This window comes from Sphaerodactylus townsendi, linkage group LG03 (genome assembly GCF_021028975.2).
Source record: "Sphaerodactylus townsendi isolate TG3544 linkage group LG03, MPM_Stown_v2.3, whole genome shotgun sequence".
In the NCBI taxonomy this organism is placed as follows: domain Eukaryota; kingdom Metazoa; phylum Chordata; class Lepidosauria; order Squamata; family Sphaerodactylidae; genus Sphaerodactylus; species Sphaerodactylus townsendi.
In genome coordinates this window covers 42,256,496-42,275,419 of record NC_059427.1, presented here as the reverse complement: position 1 = coordinate 42,275,419, position 18,924 = coordinate 42,256,496, and the positions used below count along the sequence as shown (strand labels likewise).

The window sequence follows — 18,924 nt, the reverse complement described above, 5'->3', positions numbered from 1 at the left end:
TTCAAACACTAATTTACTGAACTAATTTACTGAACACTGAACTAATTTACAGTCAAGCAGGATGTGATGGAAGGAAAAAAGTAATGATAAGTGATGGTATGTTAAGTAAAGAAGGAAAGAAGCAGTGATATAAAGAAATGCAATCAGCTATACATGTGCATGTATCCTGGAAGGTGGACAACAAGGCAAGTCTCTCTTTTTAAGAAGACTTTATTTCCCACCCATGGCTTCACAAACATTGTCAATTACTACTGCAAAAGTGTTATATAAAAAACAACACCACTGTAGTCCTCTTAGTGCTGGTATTAATCTGCTATGGGCATAATAGAGCTTTTGTATGATCAATAGGTATTCACCAGTCAGAGAAATTAAACCAATGGGAAACTGCTGGTATTCATGGGTCATAGAAAAGTAACCTAATAGGAAGGTAAAACAATAGTAAGAGCTTGCACAGGCTTAATTACCTCTTCACTGTCAACTTCTGTATCTCAAGAAAACTATTTTTAAGAATAGTTTTATTTTCTGCCTTTCCAAGTGGTTTTGCTAAACCTAAATTTGACATGTCCATACTGTCTACAGAACTAGGATCTAATCAATTAGCAGAAGCAATGATATATACAAAGTTGGTTCTACATAATGTCAGAACCTGGTTTGGATTACATGAAGCTCAAATTGCTGCTTCCTCTCCTCTCCTCTCCTCCCCTTCTCACCTCACTTATTCACATCCTCTTTAGCACACATCATCACTTACTGTCACAGTCAAGCTAGTAAAAGGTAGCTTGTACTGCCCTCCCAAACAGGATTGTTTCAGAGTGTGGTTCACAACCCTGGTTTGAAGGGCGAGTCCAAATCACAGTTTGCTGATTCAGATGTAACTACAGACTATAATTTGTGCTAAAGTGAAAGCTACTAATTGATTTGCATTGTGCAACATGAGGAAGAAAGGGAGGATAAAATGGATCAAAGGCCTCTTCCGCACACGCAAAATAATGCATTTTCAAACCACTTTCACAACTGTTTGCAAGTGGATTTTGCTATTCCGCACAGCTTCCAACAGCACTGAAAGCAGTTTGAAAGTGCATTATTCTGCATGTGCGGAATGAGCCAAAGTTAATTCATGTAGTACCATGGAACCAGATTTGGCCACAAACTACACCCATTTGGATCAAACCGCATTGGTTTCCTTTTTCTTTTTTGTTTTGAGTCACAGCCAGATGGTTTGGTGAATGATACTTCAAGATAAGGCATTTTTAATGGAGGCAGCAACAATGTGGAATTCTCTCCCTTGGGAAGCTACTAGCTCCCACTTTCATTGCTCTCAGGAATATTTCAAAGACACATTTGTTTCATTGACCTACACTTATGGCTGACTTTTTTTAAATGTTTTTTTAAATGTTGCTTCCTCCAGATGTTACGCATGATTTCATTCTATGTATTATATTACATTGAAATGTATGATTTCTTACAGTGTTGTAAGCTACCTTGGGGATACGTTGCCTTGAAAAGAAGGAGATGCACTATACAAACTACTTGTCTAAATGAGCCACAGACACATTAACACTTCTACTACTTTAAATAAATTCAACCTCAGAAAACTCTTTGTGCTCGACACAGTACAGTGATGCAGAAGCCTCTTCCCATTGGAAAAAATGTTGGCTCCTTCTTAGAGATTTAACCGTACTTGGTTCTCTTCCCAAATAATGATTTACCTCCTTGGATGGTTTCCTGAGCACGTCTCCTACTCCGCCCCCACTCCGCAGGCCATGACTAAGCACAGTAACAATGCACATCAGCAATGTCTCACATGTGTGCTCTTTATCCTCTTCCTCGGCTTCTGCAGAAATCAGCTCTATTAAATACAGCAAATTAGGACACTGTGGTGAGCCCTGAAAATCGGTCTCATTTAGCTACATTCCGATATTCCCTCTGTGCTTGAACTTGCATAGCTACCCCAAGTGAGCACTCCAGACACTATACCAGGCTTCTTTCCCCTTCTAACTCTACTCTTTTGATACAGAGTCATGCTGTTATGTCATATTGTGAAAGAAAACAAATTTCCCTATACCCTGGGAATATGAAAAGAGCTCTTCTGTCACATGTCATAACAGTAAAACCACCATATTTTGTGCTGTGAAGAGACCAGAACAAGGAGAATTACAGGTATGTATTTCACATGGAAGAACTATTTGTTCATATGCCAATTTCTTCGGTTCTACAGCAAGTGTAATAGTTAAAATGCACCCTTTCAAATCTTAGAATCATTTAAAGTATTACAAAATGCAAACACATATCATTATTATTGCATATTATAGTTTATTTAAAACATTTCAATGCTATTTTCATCAAAATACCATCCGGTACACACATTTGTATCTAGTTCTTCATAGTAACGTAGAATGTAGATAACAAAAATGTAATTAAGGAGGCAGGGACAGACAGGAGGGATTTTTCTACAATCCTGAGAGAAGAATCACATGTTGTCAGAACAACATCAAATGTAAAAACAAACTAACAAAGAACAAACAAACAAGGGACTAGCAAAAAAAATCTAAACATTATAAAAGGAACGTTTTGTTTGAGGAAAGTATGCCAGTGAGAGACTCCATTGTGATTTCTTGATGACTCTCGGGGAGAAGGATGCTAGACAAGCCATAATCATCACTGCTGAGGATCCCAGATTCAGAGAACATGGGGGAAAGGGTGGAGGGACAGAATGGAGAGCATGACAGACTAAAAAAGGGAGGAAGAAGAGAAGGGAAGTTTGGAAGGGGGGGAAGCAAAAAAGGTAAAAAGGGAGTGCTGAATATGGGGGGTGGGGAGGAATATAAAAAATGAATGGGTGAGGTAGGGAGTGTTGGAAGAAAGGGACTTTACTCTGTTTCCTGCCTCAACCTATAGAGGGTTTTTTTACTAGATAGCCAGTGACAAGAAAGGGACCTAGGAATTTGTCACCTTTACTCTATCATGCTGATCCTGTCCTTTGAAGTAGACTGATACTCTTAGGGACTTCCTGCCTTGCTTCCGCCTTCTTCTCAGAACTCTCGATCTTACTTTCACCATGCCTAGGGAGAGGATGTGTCTCCTGCGCATCCGTCTCCATCCAGCTAGAATAGAATAGTTAGTGAACCTATCTCTCCACCTTTCTATCCAGAATGGAGTTCACTAATAAATACTCTTTTTAATAGATTAGAAACTACAAATGACTCCGACTTTCTTTTGTGCCTAAGCTCTCTCTCTCTCCATGTGTTATTCAGGTAAGCTCCGCTGTGTGCAGCCTCTACTGGGTAAGCTCTGCTGTGTTTCAGCCTCCATGCACCCTGCTCTATGTGCAAAGGGAAAACACATACACCAGGTGCTGTTTCTCCCAACAGGGAGGATCAGAGGCTTCTGGGAGAAGAAACATAAAAAGAAGACAGGTAAATAGGTCCGAGAGATGGGGAGAGGCTGCAGAGCCTGCCTGTAAGGTTGCCTGTCTGTAGACATTAACCAGACTCTGATATTGATAGTAGTAGTCTTTACTGGAAGTCTACACAAGGCAAAAGGTACTATACTTCTCATAGCCAGATCTGAGGAAGGTAACAAAGGCAAAGGGTTCAGCTCCAGGCAACCCCCCCCCCCCCAGCTGGTGAGAAAAGCAGGAAGTTAAAGATGTTTAAGTTTAGCAAGGTGAGAGCTAGTATCTGGTTGCCCTGAAATATGGAGAAAAGGAATGCAGGGGATAGAAGAGTGAAACTAAGCCATTCTGCGAAGTGAGGCTGGCAGCCAATAGAGCAGAGTCACATGGCTGCAGCTATGTGAGGTCATGGCTTGATATAAGCGAGCTACTGGTTACCAGCTTCCCACCAGGAGACAACAATAGACTGACACCAAACTATGTGTGTAGCAGCTGAAGCTGTGAAAGGGATTAAAGGGTTGATAGCAGCAGTTATAAAACACTTAGCAATAAAGCGCTTGGGCAAGAAGTGATCAATCAGGATTCTGACACTGCCAAGAAAAACACATGGGAATGGGAAAAGAAGATTCCTCTCTGTGAATCCTCAGGATTCCCCACTTGTATACATATAAACCAAACCCCCAAATTTATCGCCAGATGAATAAAAATTGTTGAAAAGGAGCATCTCTGAAGCCAGGTTGCAGGATTATATGAGTGACCATAGAATAGGCCTGTACAACGGAAGGCTTATAATTCCACCAATCTCCAGCTCTCTGGGAGAACAGACATAAGTGCACAGAGACCTGCAATATTGCAATATGCAGACAAAAAATAAATACTAACAAAGGGAGATCCACGGGCAGAAAAGGACATACACTATTGGTCAAAGAGACAGAAAGGTTTAAAAATAAACAGAAGAAGAAGAAGAAGAAGAAGAAGAAGAAGAAGAAGAAGAAGAAGAAGAAGAAGAAGAAGAAGAAGAAGAAGAAGAAGAAGAAGAAGAAGAAGAAGAAGAAGAAGAAGAAGAACAACAACAACAACAACAACAACAACAACAACAAGAAGAGGAGGAGGAGGAGGAGGAGGAGGAGGAGTTTGGATTTATATCCCCCCTTTCTCTCCTGTAGGAGACTCAAAGGGGCTAACAATCTCCTTGCCCTTCCCCCCTCACAACAAACACCCTGTGGGGTGGGTGGGGCTGAGAGAGCTCCGAAAAGCTGTGACTACCCAAGGTCACCCAGCTGGCATGTGTGGGAGTGCACAGGCTAATCTGAATTCCCCAGATAAGCCTCCACAACACAAGTGGCAGAGTGGGGAATCAAACCCGGTTCCTCCAGATTAGAATGAAGAAGAACTACTCCACTCATGCTCCTATTGTTGTCTCCTGGTGGGAAGCTAGTAACCAGTAGCTCATTTATATCAAGCCGTGACCTCACACAGCTACAGCCATGTGACTCTGCTCTAATGGCTGCCAGCCTCGCTTCCTAGAATGGCTTAGTTTCTTCTTGGCAGTGTGCAGCACAGTGAGATAAATGGTCAATAAAATCACTTTTCTGAACAATATAGACTTCTTGGGTTAATTTATATAACAATGTTACCCAGGAGGCATTCAGAGTGAACTGAATTGTGAATCCCGCCTACAGAAAAGGAGTTCTAGCTTATAAAGGGGTCGGAGTCAGCAAGTGAGGTGTGGGGATAGGGTCTCCCAGCGGTGCCAGCTTCAATGTGGAGTGCTGCAGGAGGCTCTCCTGTCCCCTCTGCTATTTAACATCTATATGCGACCCCTTGCTCATCTGGCATGGAGTTTGGGGCTGATTTGTCATCAGTATAAGGATGATGCTTAGCTCATTCTGTTGATGGAGGGCGGGTTGGCTGGCCACTGCCCCTGCAGCTCTTCAGCATTGTTTGAGAGCGATCGCTGGTTGGTTGACGCTAAACAGATTAAAACTAAATCCATCGAAGGCGGAGGTCCTGTGGGTGGGTCATGAAGGGAGAGATTCCGATTTTCAGGCGTCGTTGCTAGAGGGGGTCCCTCTGTCCGAAGCCTGGGAGTCATCTCTTTCTATGGAGACCTGGGTGACCCGCACAACCCAGGTGGCGATTTTTCATCTACGCCAAGCTACGCCAGGCTCTCTATCTTTCCCAGACTGACCTAGCCACAGTGATCCATGCTACGGTCACCTCCAGTTTAGACTATTGTAACTTGCTCTACGCGGACCTTCCCTTGCAGTTGATCTGGAAACTGGAACTGGTCCACCATGCTATGGCATGGCTTCTCGCGGGGGCCTCTATATGGGACCATATCTCCAATGTGCTGTGCCGTCTGCACTGGTTGAATACTGGATCACCTTCAAGGTGTTGGTACTTACCTTTAAGGCAATCCGCAGCCCTCATATCTGCAGGACCTGCAGGAATATGGGTCCCTCATATCTGCAGGACCATCTCCCCCCCCCCCCCTTGTCCCCACTTGGCCTTTGCATTCTACAGAAGTCACAATTCACAATTCACAATAGACCTTTATTGGCATAGTCTACAGAAGTCAATTCACTGGTGGTCCCTGGCCCCTCTATGACGTGGCTGGCCTCCACCTGGGACATGGAGCAGTTCCGCAGGGCCTGCAAAACAGAGTTGTTCTACCGGGCTTTTCAGGGAGACAGCCGCTGATAGGTGCCATCCCCTACACTTAGGGATTACGATCTTCTACTGCTTCCGGGACAGAGCTGCTCGCCATCTGATAGTTATGTTAGGTTATCTGGCGGAATGGTCTTAAATTTTTTTATGATGTTTTAACTGAAATGTTTTATTGTACAGAGCCCTTCAGGGGTGGGCGGTTTAATAAATCTAAATTACAAATAAATAATACATAAATATCGACCACATTTCCCTTTCAAGGATGGAAGCTATCTACCAAGCTTGGCTCCTATGCAACAGTATTCACAATGTGTCTCCAGACTCTGGTATATGAAGCAACACTGCCTCTGGACTTGGAGGTTTCATTTAGCTACTATAGGACAAGTTTCCATGGACCAAAACTGGGAGAACCAGAAGGTGGGTGATGCTGAGGAAACACTGTAGCTGAGTGGCTTGGAAGGATGGCTGGAATTGTTAATCATCCTACTGGTGGGAGGCTGATTTCCCTTGTGAAACAAAAAACAGAACCAAATAGCATAACGTACCATAATTACTAGCAGCCATTGTAATCCCTTCCAAATCATTTTAGCTAGTGCTTAGCAAAGCCCCTAGACTGTTGATCAAAAAAGCCCACACAATGGGGCCATGTTCAGATAAAGGGCATTTTTCTACAAATCTGGAACAGTCCCCAGATTGAGAGTAGGATCTGAAAGGAGGAAAAGTAGCAGAAAGGGGACTTTTAAAAATCTCCAAAATGGAAATTGGGGCAGGGGGGAGGGATGAGATCTCACAACTTTACGTGACAAGAGCCCTTCGGGGAAGAGGCGGCCTAGAAATCTAAAATATAAATAAATAAATAAATAAATAAAGATCATGTTGAGGGCTGCTTAGCAACTCAGAAAGCAGCTCACAGCAGTAGAAGAAGCAGGAAGTCGTGCCAGGAAGTCGTGCCAGGAAGTCGTGCCAGTCAAACAGTGGGCAGGAGAGTGGGAAGGGAAGTGGCGAAGGTGAGCAAGTAAGTCAGACAGGCAGGAGTTTGTGGTTGTGCAGGTGAATGAGTGAAATAGTGAATGAGTGAAATAGTGGAGAAGGATGTGATGGTGGGATAGGTGAGTGAAGCAGAAGGGATGGCAAAGGAAATGCATACAAATAGGAGGTGGCAGTTGCAGGAGGCTGAGGAATAGAAAAAGAGGAGTGCAGGAGTGGGGGAGGAGCAGGAGGCATAGAAGGCATAGAAGACACACTTTCTGTTTCAACCCTGATTTCCCTCTGATGGCTAGCTGCTTGAAGGACAGGGCAGCAAGAGGATTGGGGAGAAAGAAGGAGGTGATTGGGGAGTGGAGGAAAGATACACATCTATGAGTCTCACAGGTTCTCTGTTTTTACATACAAACATATATATGTATGTATTGGCAGCATGTGGTTTAAGTGGAACATAAAGATTCTACACTGGCTAACTTCAAGATCATAAATCATACAATTAAAAGAGTAACTTTAAATTGTAATATGAATACCAAATGGTGCACGATACTTACCTGCTGAAGGAATAACAGAAGAACAGTTTTCCCCGTTCTGTATTCTACATACATCAGAATACAGGAACTCCCTGGTCATTTTTTCACCTGTTTCAGTGTGCTGATCTGTAACATATGCAAACTTAAGTCTGAAAAATGTGGCTTTAAAAGATGCTAGAGTACCTGACCTATATCTTATGACAGCATTTAGTTTTAAAAACAGATTACCCAGTTCTCCCACACAAGACCTAAAAATGGCTGCCATCACAGAGGAATGTGCAAAATATGTTAGAACAATGCATGCATATCTTGCCAACATCCTTTAAAAGTTTAATAGGGTATAACACTGCGAACACTTAGGGTTTACAGTATGTGAAAACTCCTGCACTATTTCTCTTTGGTTGAAAATGGTGTGCTTAAAGATTGTGAACCTGGCATTGTTCAAACATGGTACCCAAAAAGACACAGTTTTGTGCTGCTTGCCTTTTTCATACACCAAATACCACAAAACAAAAAAGTAATGTTGTTGTAGGGGGGGGGGGGACCTTTCATAGCTGTGTGGGGGTGAGATGTGGAATTTATTTGTCACATTATCGGGAGATCTTTACTTTCCAGTATGTGTGCCAGATAAACAGATCTTACCAAGTGAACTCTCATTCAGATGAAAAGTTCAGTGTGCCAAAGTGGCATGGGGGCAGTTTTACAAATTATTAGGTCTGGGTTTGAATCTATGTCCAAAAAGGAGTAGGACTGTTGCACCCTGCATTTAAGAACCACATGAAAATTAGGTCTTGCATGAAAACAGTTTTCAGTCAAGTCTGTGTCTAGTTTACATTTTCTCAGGGCAGCTGTACGACTGCTGAAATTTCTACTTAAGTCTTTACATAAGTTTCTACAAAATGCATACACGGGTGTTTCTAGAAGATGCTGATCCTTCACTAAGGCCAGAATTACTGATGGTTTCATTGTACGTACCACCTTCAAACTTTCAATCATTTTCTTTTTTAAATCTTATAACCTGGAAGCAAAAAAACCCTATGTGAAATCAATTCATGGATCCAATGACAGCCTTACGAGACAGCTGAAAGAGAAGGTCTTTTACTACAAAAGAAAGATCTAGTGAAAGGAAACCATCAGATCAACTTAGTGAAAAGGAGTCAGTTGATTCAACTCATGATTTTTTTAGTCACAAATTTATCCTACTTACACAATCTGAAGTAATGTGGGGAAGAACTACCTTACAATGGACTTTAGGGTACGGTGTTTTTTTTAACCATTCCCATATCTTTAATACTATTGTACCAAACATGCACACACATCTCCAAAAGTATGCTTTTGAAGTCATGGTTATTTCGAAGCCTCGGCTTTGAAAACATCAAGACCTCATCAGAGGGTATCTGATTTTACAAAGCAGCCATTACCAGCTGAAGAAATTCAACTTTCCAGATAACAGCTCTCGATGCTTTTTAAGTGGTAGCCAGTCAAGAAGGAAATATGTCCAGAACCAACCTGGCAATAATGTTTCATTAGGTAATTTGTCTACTTCCAAGATGAAGTCATCCTTGAAAAACAAGTAGCCCACTATTGAGAACAGGTAGACCAAGATGAGAGCAAGGACAGCAGTCAAGATAATGGAACGTCCATTTCGAGTCACACTTTTAATGACATTCAGCAAGGTCTCCTCTCTGTACACCAAGTCAAAAAGCTGTAAAAAAAAAAGGGGAGTTCAAGAAATTTCACAAGGTCCTTCCAATCAAAAACAGTTAGGAAACTATTATATATTAGAATACCTGTGTAAAGTGAGACACCTCTTCATTGTATGGCTGTGGGCACAGCATTTAAAAGGGAACCCTAACATTTGTGGAGCACAATTAAAAAAAATGGTGTCTGAAGTGACTGTGAAAACTTGAAACCCAAAACTATCCCCAAACAAAAACAACAATATTATCAAACCATTTGAACAGAAAACTCTATGGAGTTTTGGATGGGCTAGAATGATTTTTTTCAAAATGAACGTACAAATTACGAAACACGGTTGTACTGCATACAACATTTCATGATTTAGTTCAGAAACTAGAGCAAAACCACCAAGAAACGCAAACAGAGTCTGAGCATTGTGATCACAGGTTCCCCCAACTGAGTAAACGGCATATTCCTTTGGATTCCCCCCTCCTGCTTGCTCCACACCCATCATGCGGTATAGAGCTAACATGCAATGCAATTGCAGTTTGGGGATTGACATGGAAATCCCCAGATGAATAATTAGTACACCAATGAAAAATGTCAGAGTGGCCTAATGGAAGATCTGCCTCCTCTGTGACTGACTTAATCTCTAGAGGAACTAGCCCCAAATCAAAGAAAGTTGGTCACACTTAAGTCAAAATGAAATTCAAACAGAACTGCCTGCTGCCTTGACATGCATTTCCAAACCTGTATATGCCACAAAAACATGAATGACGCAGGCATTTGTATGGGAGAATGATTTAAGGTCTTCTTCAAGCCCACAACGTCACCAGGCTTATAGGTTACCATTAGAACAAGCAAGGAAAGTTTAGCAACCCCCCAGCTCACCTACTGTTCCCTGCAAGTATCCTTCCCTCAATATACCTTTCAAGGTCAGCACAAATTTGGAAACACAACATGCAGTTCTGTCCTTCAGTTACTGGCAATCTATCTCTTCTACTGATTTTAACTTTATCTAGATCGGGCCAACTTTCTCCTCTTTCAGGCAGAAACATGCTGCGCTTGATCTCCCGAACAGCAGCCATTCCAAGCGAAGACCAGGATGCAAAGAGAGCTTAGATAAAAAGCAGAGGGCACATCCAGAGGATGTTCTGACTTTTTCCTGTCAATGCCAAAGCACTAACCATGACATATGGAAACCTGCTTTTGAAAGTTCCTTTCATTTTAAAAGCGGTTTGCAATCTCGTGATTGGTAGCTTGCTTGGTAGCACAGAATAAGTCGCATGATTATTTACATCTTAGACAGAGTGAGCTAGATGTTTCAGGTGGGCTAAGGCATGTGACTTACATCATAAGTGCAACGGGCAGCAATCCTACAGGCAGCTGTTCATCTACAAGTTCTTTTTCAGTCATGTTAAAGACTTTCCATGATTCAAAGTTAAAGGATATTGATTTATTTAGAAATACTAAAACTGTTGCCTTTCCTGCAAGCTCAAGGGAACTTACAAACTATATGTTGTGAAATATACAACAATTACAGTTTTGAAAAAATCACACCATCTACAATAACCACTTCAGCCATCCAAACAAGCAACTTTAGTCTCAAGAAGCAGCATACCACTCCACAACTCCAGAAAGAACTAAGAAAAGGCCTTCCTAAAAAGAACTGGTTTATATAGCCATGAAGCACAGTCAAGATGCCACTAAATACATACCAGCAAACTGTAGAAAAATTCATGAACGAACAGCCCCATTGCACAAATAAGAAGATATAGTAGATGATAAAGGAATTCAACATCCATGATCATGGCTTTGTACCCTCTAGTGAAAGTTCCACAGTTTCCAACAAAACTCATCAGAAATATTACTTTGTTACAAACCTGTGAAGAGGATTAAGCATAGTTAAAACATTATCATCGCAATACTTCAGGCAGCATAACGGCTCTTCTGTTGGTGAAAGAGGGAGGTGAATTTGCCACTTCTACCCCTCACTGCAAACCCCACCCCCGTTTCTTTTCTTGAGAACTTTACTCCTCTTTCTGCCAGAAGAAGTAATCCAGAGGGACCTGCGGGCTCCAAAGGGGAATTCTGTTGTGCTAACAGAACTGTGGGTTCATCCCCATTGGTATAACGCAACCGTTTCAAGAACCTATTAGGGAATTTCCTTACCCAGTGCGTGGTTGAACCGGGTTTGATTCCACACTCCTCCACATGAGTGGCGGACTTTTATCTGGAGACCGGATTTGTTTCCCCACTTCTACATACCTTGGGGCACCTTGGGCTAGTCACAGTTAATTCAGAACACACTTAGCCCCACCTACCTTACAAGGATTTATGCCCTGCCTTTCTCCCCTGTAAGGAAGTAGAAGAAGAGTTGGATTTATATCCCCCCTTTCTCTCCTGTAAGGAGACTCAAAGGGGCTTACAAATTCCTTTCCCTTCCACCCTCATAACAAAACATGCTGTGAGGTAGGTGGGGCTGAGAATGCTCAGAAGAACAAGGTCATCCAGCTGGCATGTGTTGGAGTGTACAAGTTTATGTAGTTCATCAGATAAGCTTCCACAGCTCAAGTGGCAGAGTAGGGAATCAAACCTGGCTCCTTAGATTAGAGGGCACCTGCTCTTAACCACTATACCACACTGGCTTCTCCCCTGTAAGGAGACTCAAGGCGACTTACAAGCACCTTTCCCTTTGGGTTTGTAAGCCGCCTTGAGTCTCCTTGCAGGGGAGAAAGGCAGAGTATAAATCCAAATACTTCTTCTTTCTCCTCGGCTAATAACTTGGGACTCCATACCATTTTTTTTAACAAATAGGTAGAGAATCTTCAATGCAACAGCACACCAAGAAGTCAGAGAAACCTAATACTTACATTGAAAGCTCCCAGGAGAAATAACGTTGGCTGTAAACCTACAGAAAATATTAGCCGCAATATTGTGGAAGCAATCAAAGCTCTAATGCCATGGGGTTTAGGCAAGGCGATAACAATGGCCAACGATATCAGCATGGCTGTCCACAGTAAGCCCGACAAGTGTGGCTCAAGAGTACCTAAGAAGGAAGAAAGCCCAAATGCATTAATTCACATTTAATCACATGGTTTCACTCATTTTATTTTATTCATTAATTTAAAAACATTTTTATGCCGCCTTTCCACTATCTCAGGGTTCACAACATAATAACAGAGTCATTCCTCAGGGAAGATAACAACATATCAATCTAAAATATCAGTTTAAAATGCATCAATAAAATTTACTGTATAAAGAACAAAAGAGAAGCAGAGAGCAAGGTTCTATGGAAGATGCCAGCTCATTGATCAAGAACCTCCGCCCATTCCTGCCTTAAGGTTCCTTTTTAACAACCTTTTAAAGAGAGGCTTGGATCCTCTGGATGAATCCCACTCACATTGGGTAGCCCCTGCCATGAAGTGCACCTCTTCCTCTGCAAGCACATCTGTTTGAACAAGGCCTTTTAGATGTTTTAGTAGAAGAGATTGTGAACTCCACAACAGAGGTTTTCTAGTGCTCATGGAGCTCATCCATACGAGCCAAGCTTAGCTCGCTCACATTCTTACTTAGTAGATACAACTATATTAAAATTTCCCCACATAAACTCTGTTTTTTTTGTTATCATTGTGCAATAGGGCTTACTCACCTGCCTGTCTAGACATTAAATTTTCAACTTGACAAATGGCTGAGGATAATCCATTAAATACATGTTAATTAATGCAAGTTTTATTGGCACACACAAGTATTATGTGTTCCGATAAATGTTATTGCTTGAGTACTTCTGTTGTACTTTGCTCTGTTTTTAGAGACAGGTTAGGTATCATTAACAAGCATTAGTAAAAATACATAGTCTTTAAAATAACATTAAAACTTAGCTAGGAATATTGTATTATTTGGGTCTAATTCAAAATAACAGGTGTCTTGAAACTGGACATAGCTTCTTCCCTGGCCTCGCTCCGGCCTTCCAAAAGTTGATTTCAAAGACAAATTTTATTGTAGTGTGCGCACATTTATTCTACTGTCTACATCTGGAAAACCTCTTTGCAGGCTATTGTAACATTTCAAAAAGATCTGATTTTGAAAAACCTTAATTCCTGACTGGCCTTTGGATTATCTTTGGAGCATCACAAGTTTCAAGTAAGAGCCAAAGTAGATATGAGGATGGGAGATATATATTAAATGATTCCCTACTTTTATTTTATTTTTACTTTAAATAGCAGCCAGTCTGAACTCTGATTTGGATCAGGGTAGTAAGATAGCCCAATTTGCCTCTGGCCTCCAACTCAAAGATTTATAAAATTATCAGCTTCTCCACCTTTTTAAAAAATATATGCCTTCTGTTGGCAGTTTGCCGATTTGCAGTAAAAATGAAAACTGGAAACTTGTATTAAAATGGGAAAGTTAGAATTTATAGAATTCTAACAATTCAATTGCAATCTGAGAGAGGAAGGCACCGATTCCTTTTCCAATTCCTCCCCTACCCCCAGTCCTTTTGAACTCCAGGAAAGTTATATATCTGTCACTATTAAAAAAAAACATATTTAGCCACATGGGGACCCAATTCAGACTGGGGCAAAGGAATGTGAGCACGGCCTATGAGGTGAAGAAAGACATGACCCCTTACCACCCTGATCCAAATCAGAGATGAGACTGGTAGCAATTCAAAGTAAAAACAAAATAAAATAGAAGTAGGGGATCATATCTCTTATCATCATATTTATGTGGCTCTTACTTGAACCCTTGCGGTACTCTGAAGAGACTCCAAAGGCCAGAGTGTAACATTTCTGGCAGGTCATAAGCTGTGCTTAGTATGTCACTAAGGAAGGTCAATAGCATCTATGCCAATCACATTTATTTGTTTATATTTTTAGGTTCACTCAACAATGAAAGTTAACTAGAAATAAATTAATCTGAATTTGGAGCATGATGGCTGAGAACATAATGGACTGATTAACTGTGGTGAATGGGTGGGCTCTGGAGACAGAGGCAAGCTTCCACTATTCCTTGTTTACATATTTGTTAAAACAGACACTACAAAAACAGAAGTCCTAAGTGTTCTTCCAACCAAAGGAAATAAAGTTCTACTGGGTTCAGGAAGTGTGGAGAACCAAACAGTATGATCTGTACAGGTCTCCAAAGCTAAACATCTGTCTAATTTAGCCCCCCTCATTCTTTGATATACATTTCCTGTAACTTTAAAATACGAGTACCTCCTTTGATTCCTTTGAACGGATAAAAAAATGCTACGAGTAGATTCATAAGAACTGCAAGGTTAAATGAAATACTGCTCCAGAAGGACATGTTGCGTGAGCACCAGTACAAAATTGGCTGAGCTACAAGAAAAAAAAAGATTGTTTACAAGAGATGCAATGATATTGAATACCTTTAACAAGGAAACAAATTCCAAAAAGCCAGTGTATTGCCAACTTTTCCTAGAAACATACTATCAGCTGCAGTAAAAACTTTATTACCTGTTCTACAGTGAGTTTTTCCCCAGTATAATTGCTTTTTAAGAGTCTATAAGTTGAAGCCATTTATGACTCTCCTTTAGGCCAAAGGCCACAAATAAAGAGAAACTAGTTTTCTATGTACCTCTTTTGTTTACAAGCACCACAAAAGCAAAAGTTAGTCACAAGGCCAGCATAGGTTGGCTGGATGGATCCCATGGGATTTTACACATTTTGACCATGTGGGACTAGCTTGCCAGATTTACCAGCGCAAACACCAAGGCCCTTGCAATGGACATGGGGTGGTCTGCTATGCTGCAGCCATACTGTGAGAAGACAGCTGCCTATCTGTGCAGCTTTTTACCCACCTCCCCACCCCCATTTTCATATTTAATCTAGCACTAGAAAAGGTCAAGGGAGGAAAAAAAGTTAAGAGATACTATAGGAAGAGGGAGTAGTCTTGCTTGGAGTGCACACGCACACACACACACTCACTTTAGGGGAAAAAAACACTAGATGAGCAGGAAGGATTAATAATTGTTGGGGCTGCCAAATCTGGGTTGGGAAATTCCTGGAGATTTTGGTGGTAGAACCTGAGGAGGGAAGCATTTGGGGAAGAGAGGAACCTCAGAGGGGTATAACCCCACAGAGGTCAATCTCCAAAGCGGCCATTTTCTGCAGAGGAACTGATCTCTGTAGCCTGAAGCTGTAAATCCAGGAGATCACCTGGAAGTTGGCAACCCAACTAGAGATACAGACAAGCCAACAAGAGTCTGCAACATATACACAATTACAGTCTTCATAATCTTATCTATGAATTCCAGTGGCAATGGTTGGATGCATTTTTCTGGCAACAATCTCTGGTTTGGGTACTGGGAAAATGCATTCAAAACTTTTGAGTCTCCCCACGTCATCCTAGCAATGACAAGGTTTTGCCAGTATTAACAAAGCAATCATCTGGAAAAGTTCTCAACTGCTCTGCTTTCAAAGTTTAAAATGGGTTCTGAATTTAATGTCAAACTGTTCTCAGTGGACCTCTTTTGTCTGGTCATTTTTTTTACTCCTCTTCTGGGCTGCATTGTGCAACCTGCTTTATACTTAAGATTAAACATGCACAGGTCTCTTTTACTTTTCACAAAAGAATTCCTCTTCAGGCATGCTTATTCCTAGAGGTCTCCCATCCCACACTCCAGATTCTAATCAGTGTGTGTCATGTGGCCTTGCAAAAGTACATGAGAAGTACAACAACAACAGTCCTCTGCTATTTGTCAGACACCACTCAAGTGAGGAGACAAAGCTGCCCCAAATCCTAACATTCCATAGATTCCCCCCCCCACACCTTAATCATCCCGGGGGGGGGGGATATATGGCCCCCATTAAGAATTACTGCTTTAAGAATTCTTAAAATGTTATGAGAAAACCAGTGGCATGATATCCATCTGAACAAAATATTAACAGCCCAATGCAAATTGCTCTGGTGGCTGGGGACAACACTACTGCTGCGCCAAATCCAGAGGACTTCCAGGAAGCGCAAGGAGGCATCAAAAAGAAAAAAAAAACCCGGAAAGCCCTCCATAAGGCTGAACCTGGGCGGGAGTCAACTTTAGCCTGGGAATACCTCAGTCCTCCCACCCAACTCTGCTGGCATCTGCTCAGTTGCCACCATAGCTCAGGGGTGGTGCCCACTTCCAGGTTTCACCACCTCTGTAGGGCACTTGGACACTGACATCCCTCCACCAATGGGTGCCCCTTATGCCAGCAGAGGAGGCAAACATGTTGGCATACCCCAGTGCCACTCCCATAGTCTCTATCGCCGCCATCCCAAAAAAAATCTGGATTGGGCTGTTAGAACAAACATTGTTCTGTAAATTGTTCATGCCACATTCATGGACATTTACAGCAGAGGGTTTGATCCTGTGTTTCATTTTGTTAAAAAAAAAGGCTGTCTTCAGATTTTTAAGAAATGAAGGTCTAGCCTTATTAAGTTGAACTCCCACTGATTTTACATATGCTTAATTCTTTCAAAACCTTAACTCTGCTTTTATTATGCCCAGTGCACTTTTTATATCTGTCATGATGATGGCTACATAATTAAATGTTAAAACCTAGCACATCATTAAACTTTAAATAGGTAACAGCTGATTGTAAGTCTGAACCTTTGTTGGTCTAGCCAATAAGTATTTTCCTTGACATTTGTGAAAAAAAAGTTTAGCTTGATGATACTGAAATGCCAGCTACTTAGCATTCATGATTGCGCTACAGTGGAACATACTGATCTTCATACCATCCATGCCCAACAGCACATGCCTTCCATTAACAAGACTGAAGCTTATCGAGTTGGTCAGGTGGTTTGCTTTTAAACACAAATACTCAGAACAGTCAAGCGAAGAACTGCTATACACTGTTTGTGGGGGAATTCTCTATAAAACTCTACCCATTTGTCAATGGGAAAGGTATAATTTTGTATTTTCAAAGGATTCTCTCAACTTTTGGAGGTGCGTATATTCTCAGAAAAGTGCTCCTTTGAGCATTGTATATGCCTTCAAAATGCCTCACCAACAGTTTTTTAGGCCACAGATGGAGACTCCTACATTAGGAAAATGTAATATCAACAGTGTCATCTGATTTTGCACTTTATATTAACTGAGTGCACATTACCATGACGGCATCAGTATTCTAAAGCAGGCAACAGTACCTTATCCATTCATACAGAACTCGTGCATCAAATTGTATTGCACTTTTCTATACTGCATTGAAGGGGGCTCATACATTGGATATTGTGCTGTTATAATCACCCACCTCTTGAATTTTCCTATCCACAGAGCACAATATTATAAATACATAAACGCGGCTGATCCATGGAGGCCAGTACTGTTAACTCAGGATAGTAGCGGCTCTCCATGGTTTCACGTACGGATCTTGCACATCAGCTACTATCCGACTTCTTAACCGAATGAACAATTACAATCAAAGACCAATACACTCCTTTATGACTGGATGTGCAACAAAGCGAACTTGGGATTTTCTGCAAGCAAAACGAATGCTCTGCTATTTAGTCATGGCTTAGCCATGCTACCTTCTCCAATTCTTTGTATTTATTTGTGATGTTCTGTTGTGCACAATGTATGTAATGTAATATAATTCTGTAAAATATATATGATCTTTTTCTATTATATCAATAAAGCTCTCTAGAGGCTCATTCCACACATGCAGAATAATGCACTTTCAAACTGCTTCCAGTGCTCTTTGAAGCTGTGCGGAATAGCAAAATCCACTTGCAAACAGTTGTGAAAGTGGTTTGAAAACGCATTATTTTGCGTGTGCGGAAAGGGCCTAGGAGTGGAATGCTGGTTTTTTTTTAAATGAATTTGGTGTTTAGGTTGTCTTGTTCTTTTGTTTTTGTTTTGAGGTGGACCAGTTGCAGCCAGAAAAATTATTTATGTATATTTATTCACCAAAAAAAGTATACCCCGCCTTTCTGCCTTCATCAGGGTCACCAAGGTAGTCAATAAATCCTATGTTCCTGATTAGATCCACTGATTCTGAGTTTGGGGACCACAACTGTGTCGCCACCCATGTAATCTCAGAACACGGGGGGCCCAAAAGCAGGACTTTGGAAGATGATAGTGGTTGGGTAGGTTTTTGAGGGAGTAAATGGTCCTTAAAGGCCAATACCAACACCTTGAATTGTGCCCAGAAACAGATTGGGACTCAGTATAAATGGGGAAAGATTGGAGAGAATCCTTACAATCCTCCCCAGTCAACAGCATGCCACTCCAGGCTCCAGCATTCTGCATCAGCTGAAGTCTTCCTGACGTGCAAAACAGTGCCTCTGAGTCCCATCCCAGAAGGATACCATGACTGATGATGTATTATTTGCAGCCAATAATAAAATAAAACCCCATGAGATGTTAAAGTTACCTGCATTCCACCCTGAGGAGAATTTTCCATGCTTTCTAGAAAACCATCTTACCTCTTAGCTTCTTCTGCCAGTTCATCTCATTGAATAGGTCTTCTGATCTCAGGAAAAAGTCATTTATTTTACTGCCTTGCTCATCTCTTTCTGTGGTGTAGTAGATCCGCAGTTTTGATTCCTTGGTGAGGAACTCACATATACTGGGCACAGGAAAGACTATTTGCTCCATAGTGCGATCTGATCGAACAATCTGGAGAAAGAGAACTTAGTACAGCTTGCATTGGTTGCAGTTAAAAG

At 41.4% G+C, this 18,924-nt stretch overlaps 1 protein-coding gene across 4 annotated transcripts in view; it reads right to left on the bottom strand.

Annotated features, from left to right (window-relative positions):
- Window positions 1–18,924, bottom strand: part of ITPR1 (inositol 1,4,5-trisphosphate receptor type 1) — a 149,165-nt gene that overhangs the window by 25,693 nt on the left and 104,548 nt on the right. For all 4 annotated transcript variants that reach the window (XM_048488192.1, XM_048488195.1, XM_048488193.1 and 1 more), the window contains 7 exons: window positions 18,685–18,877; window positions 14,475–14,597; window positions 12,132–12,307; window positions 10,977–11,141; window positions 9,088–9,283; window positions 7,600–7,704; window positions 1,710–1,849 (listed from right to left, as the gene is read on the bottom strand). In XM_048488192.1, coding sequence (XP_048344149.1) covers window positions 1,710–1,849; window positions 7,600–7,704; window positions 9,088–9,283; window positions 10,977–11,141; window positions 12,132–12,307; window positions 14,475–14,597; window positions 18,685–18,877 — 1,098 coding nt within the window. The remainder of the gene's footprint in view (window positions 1–1,709; window positions 1,850–7,599; window positions 7,705–9,087; window positions 9,284–10,976; window positions 11,142–12,131; window positions 12,308–14,474; window positions 14,598–18,684; window positions 18,878–18,924) is intronic.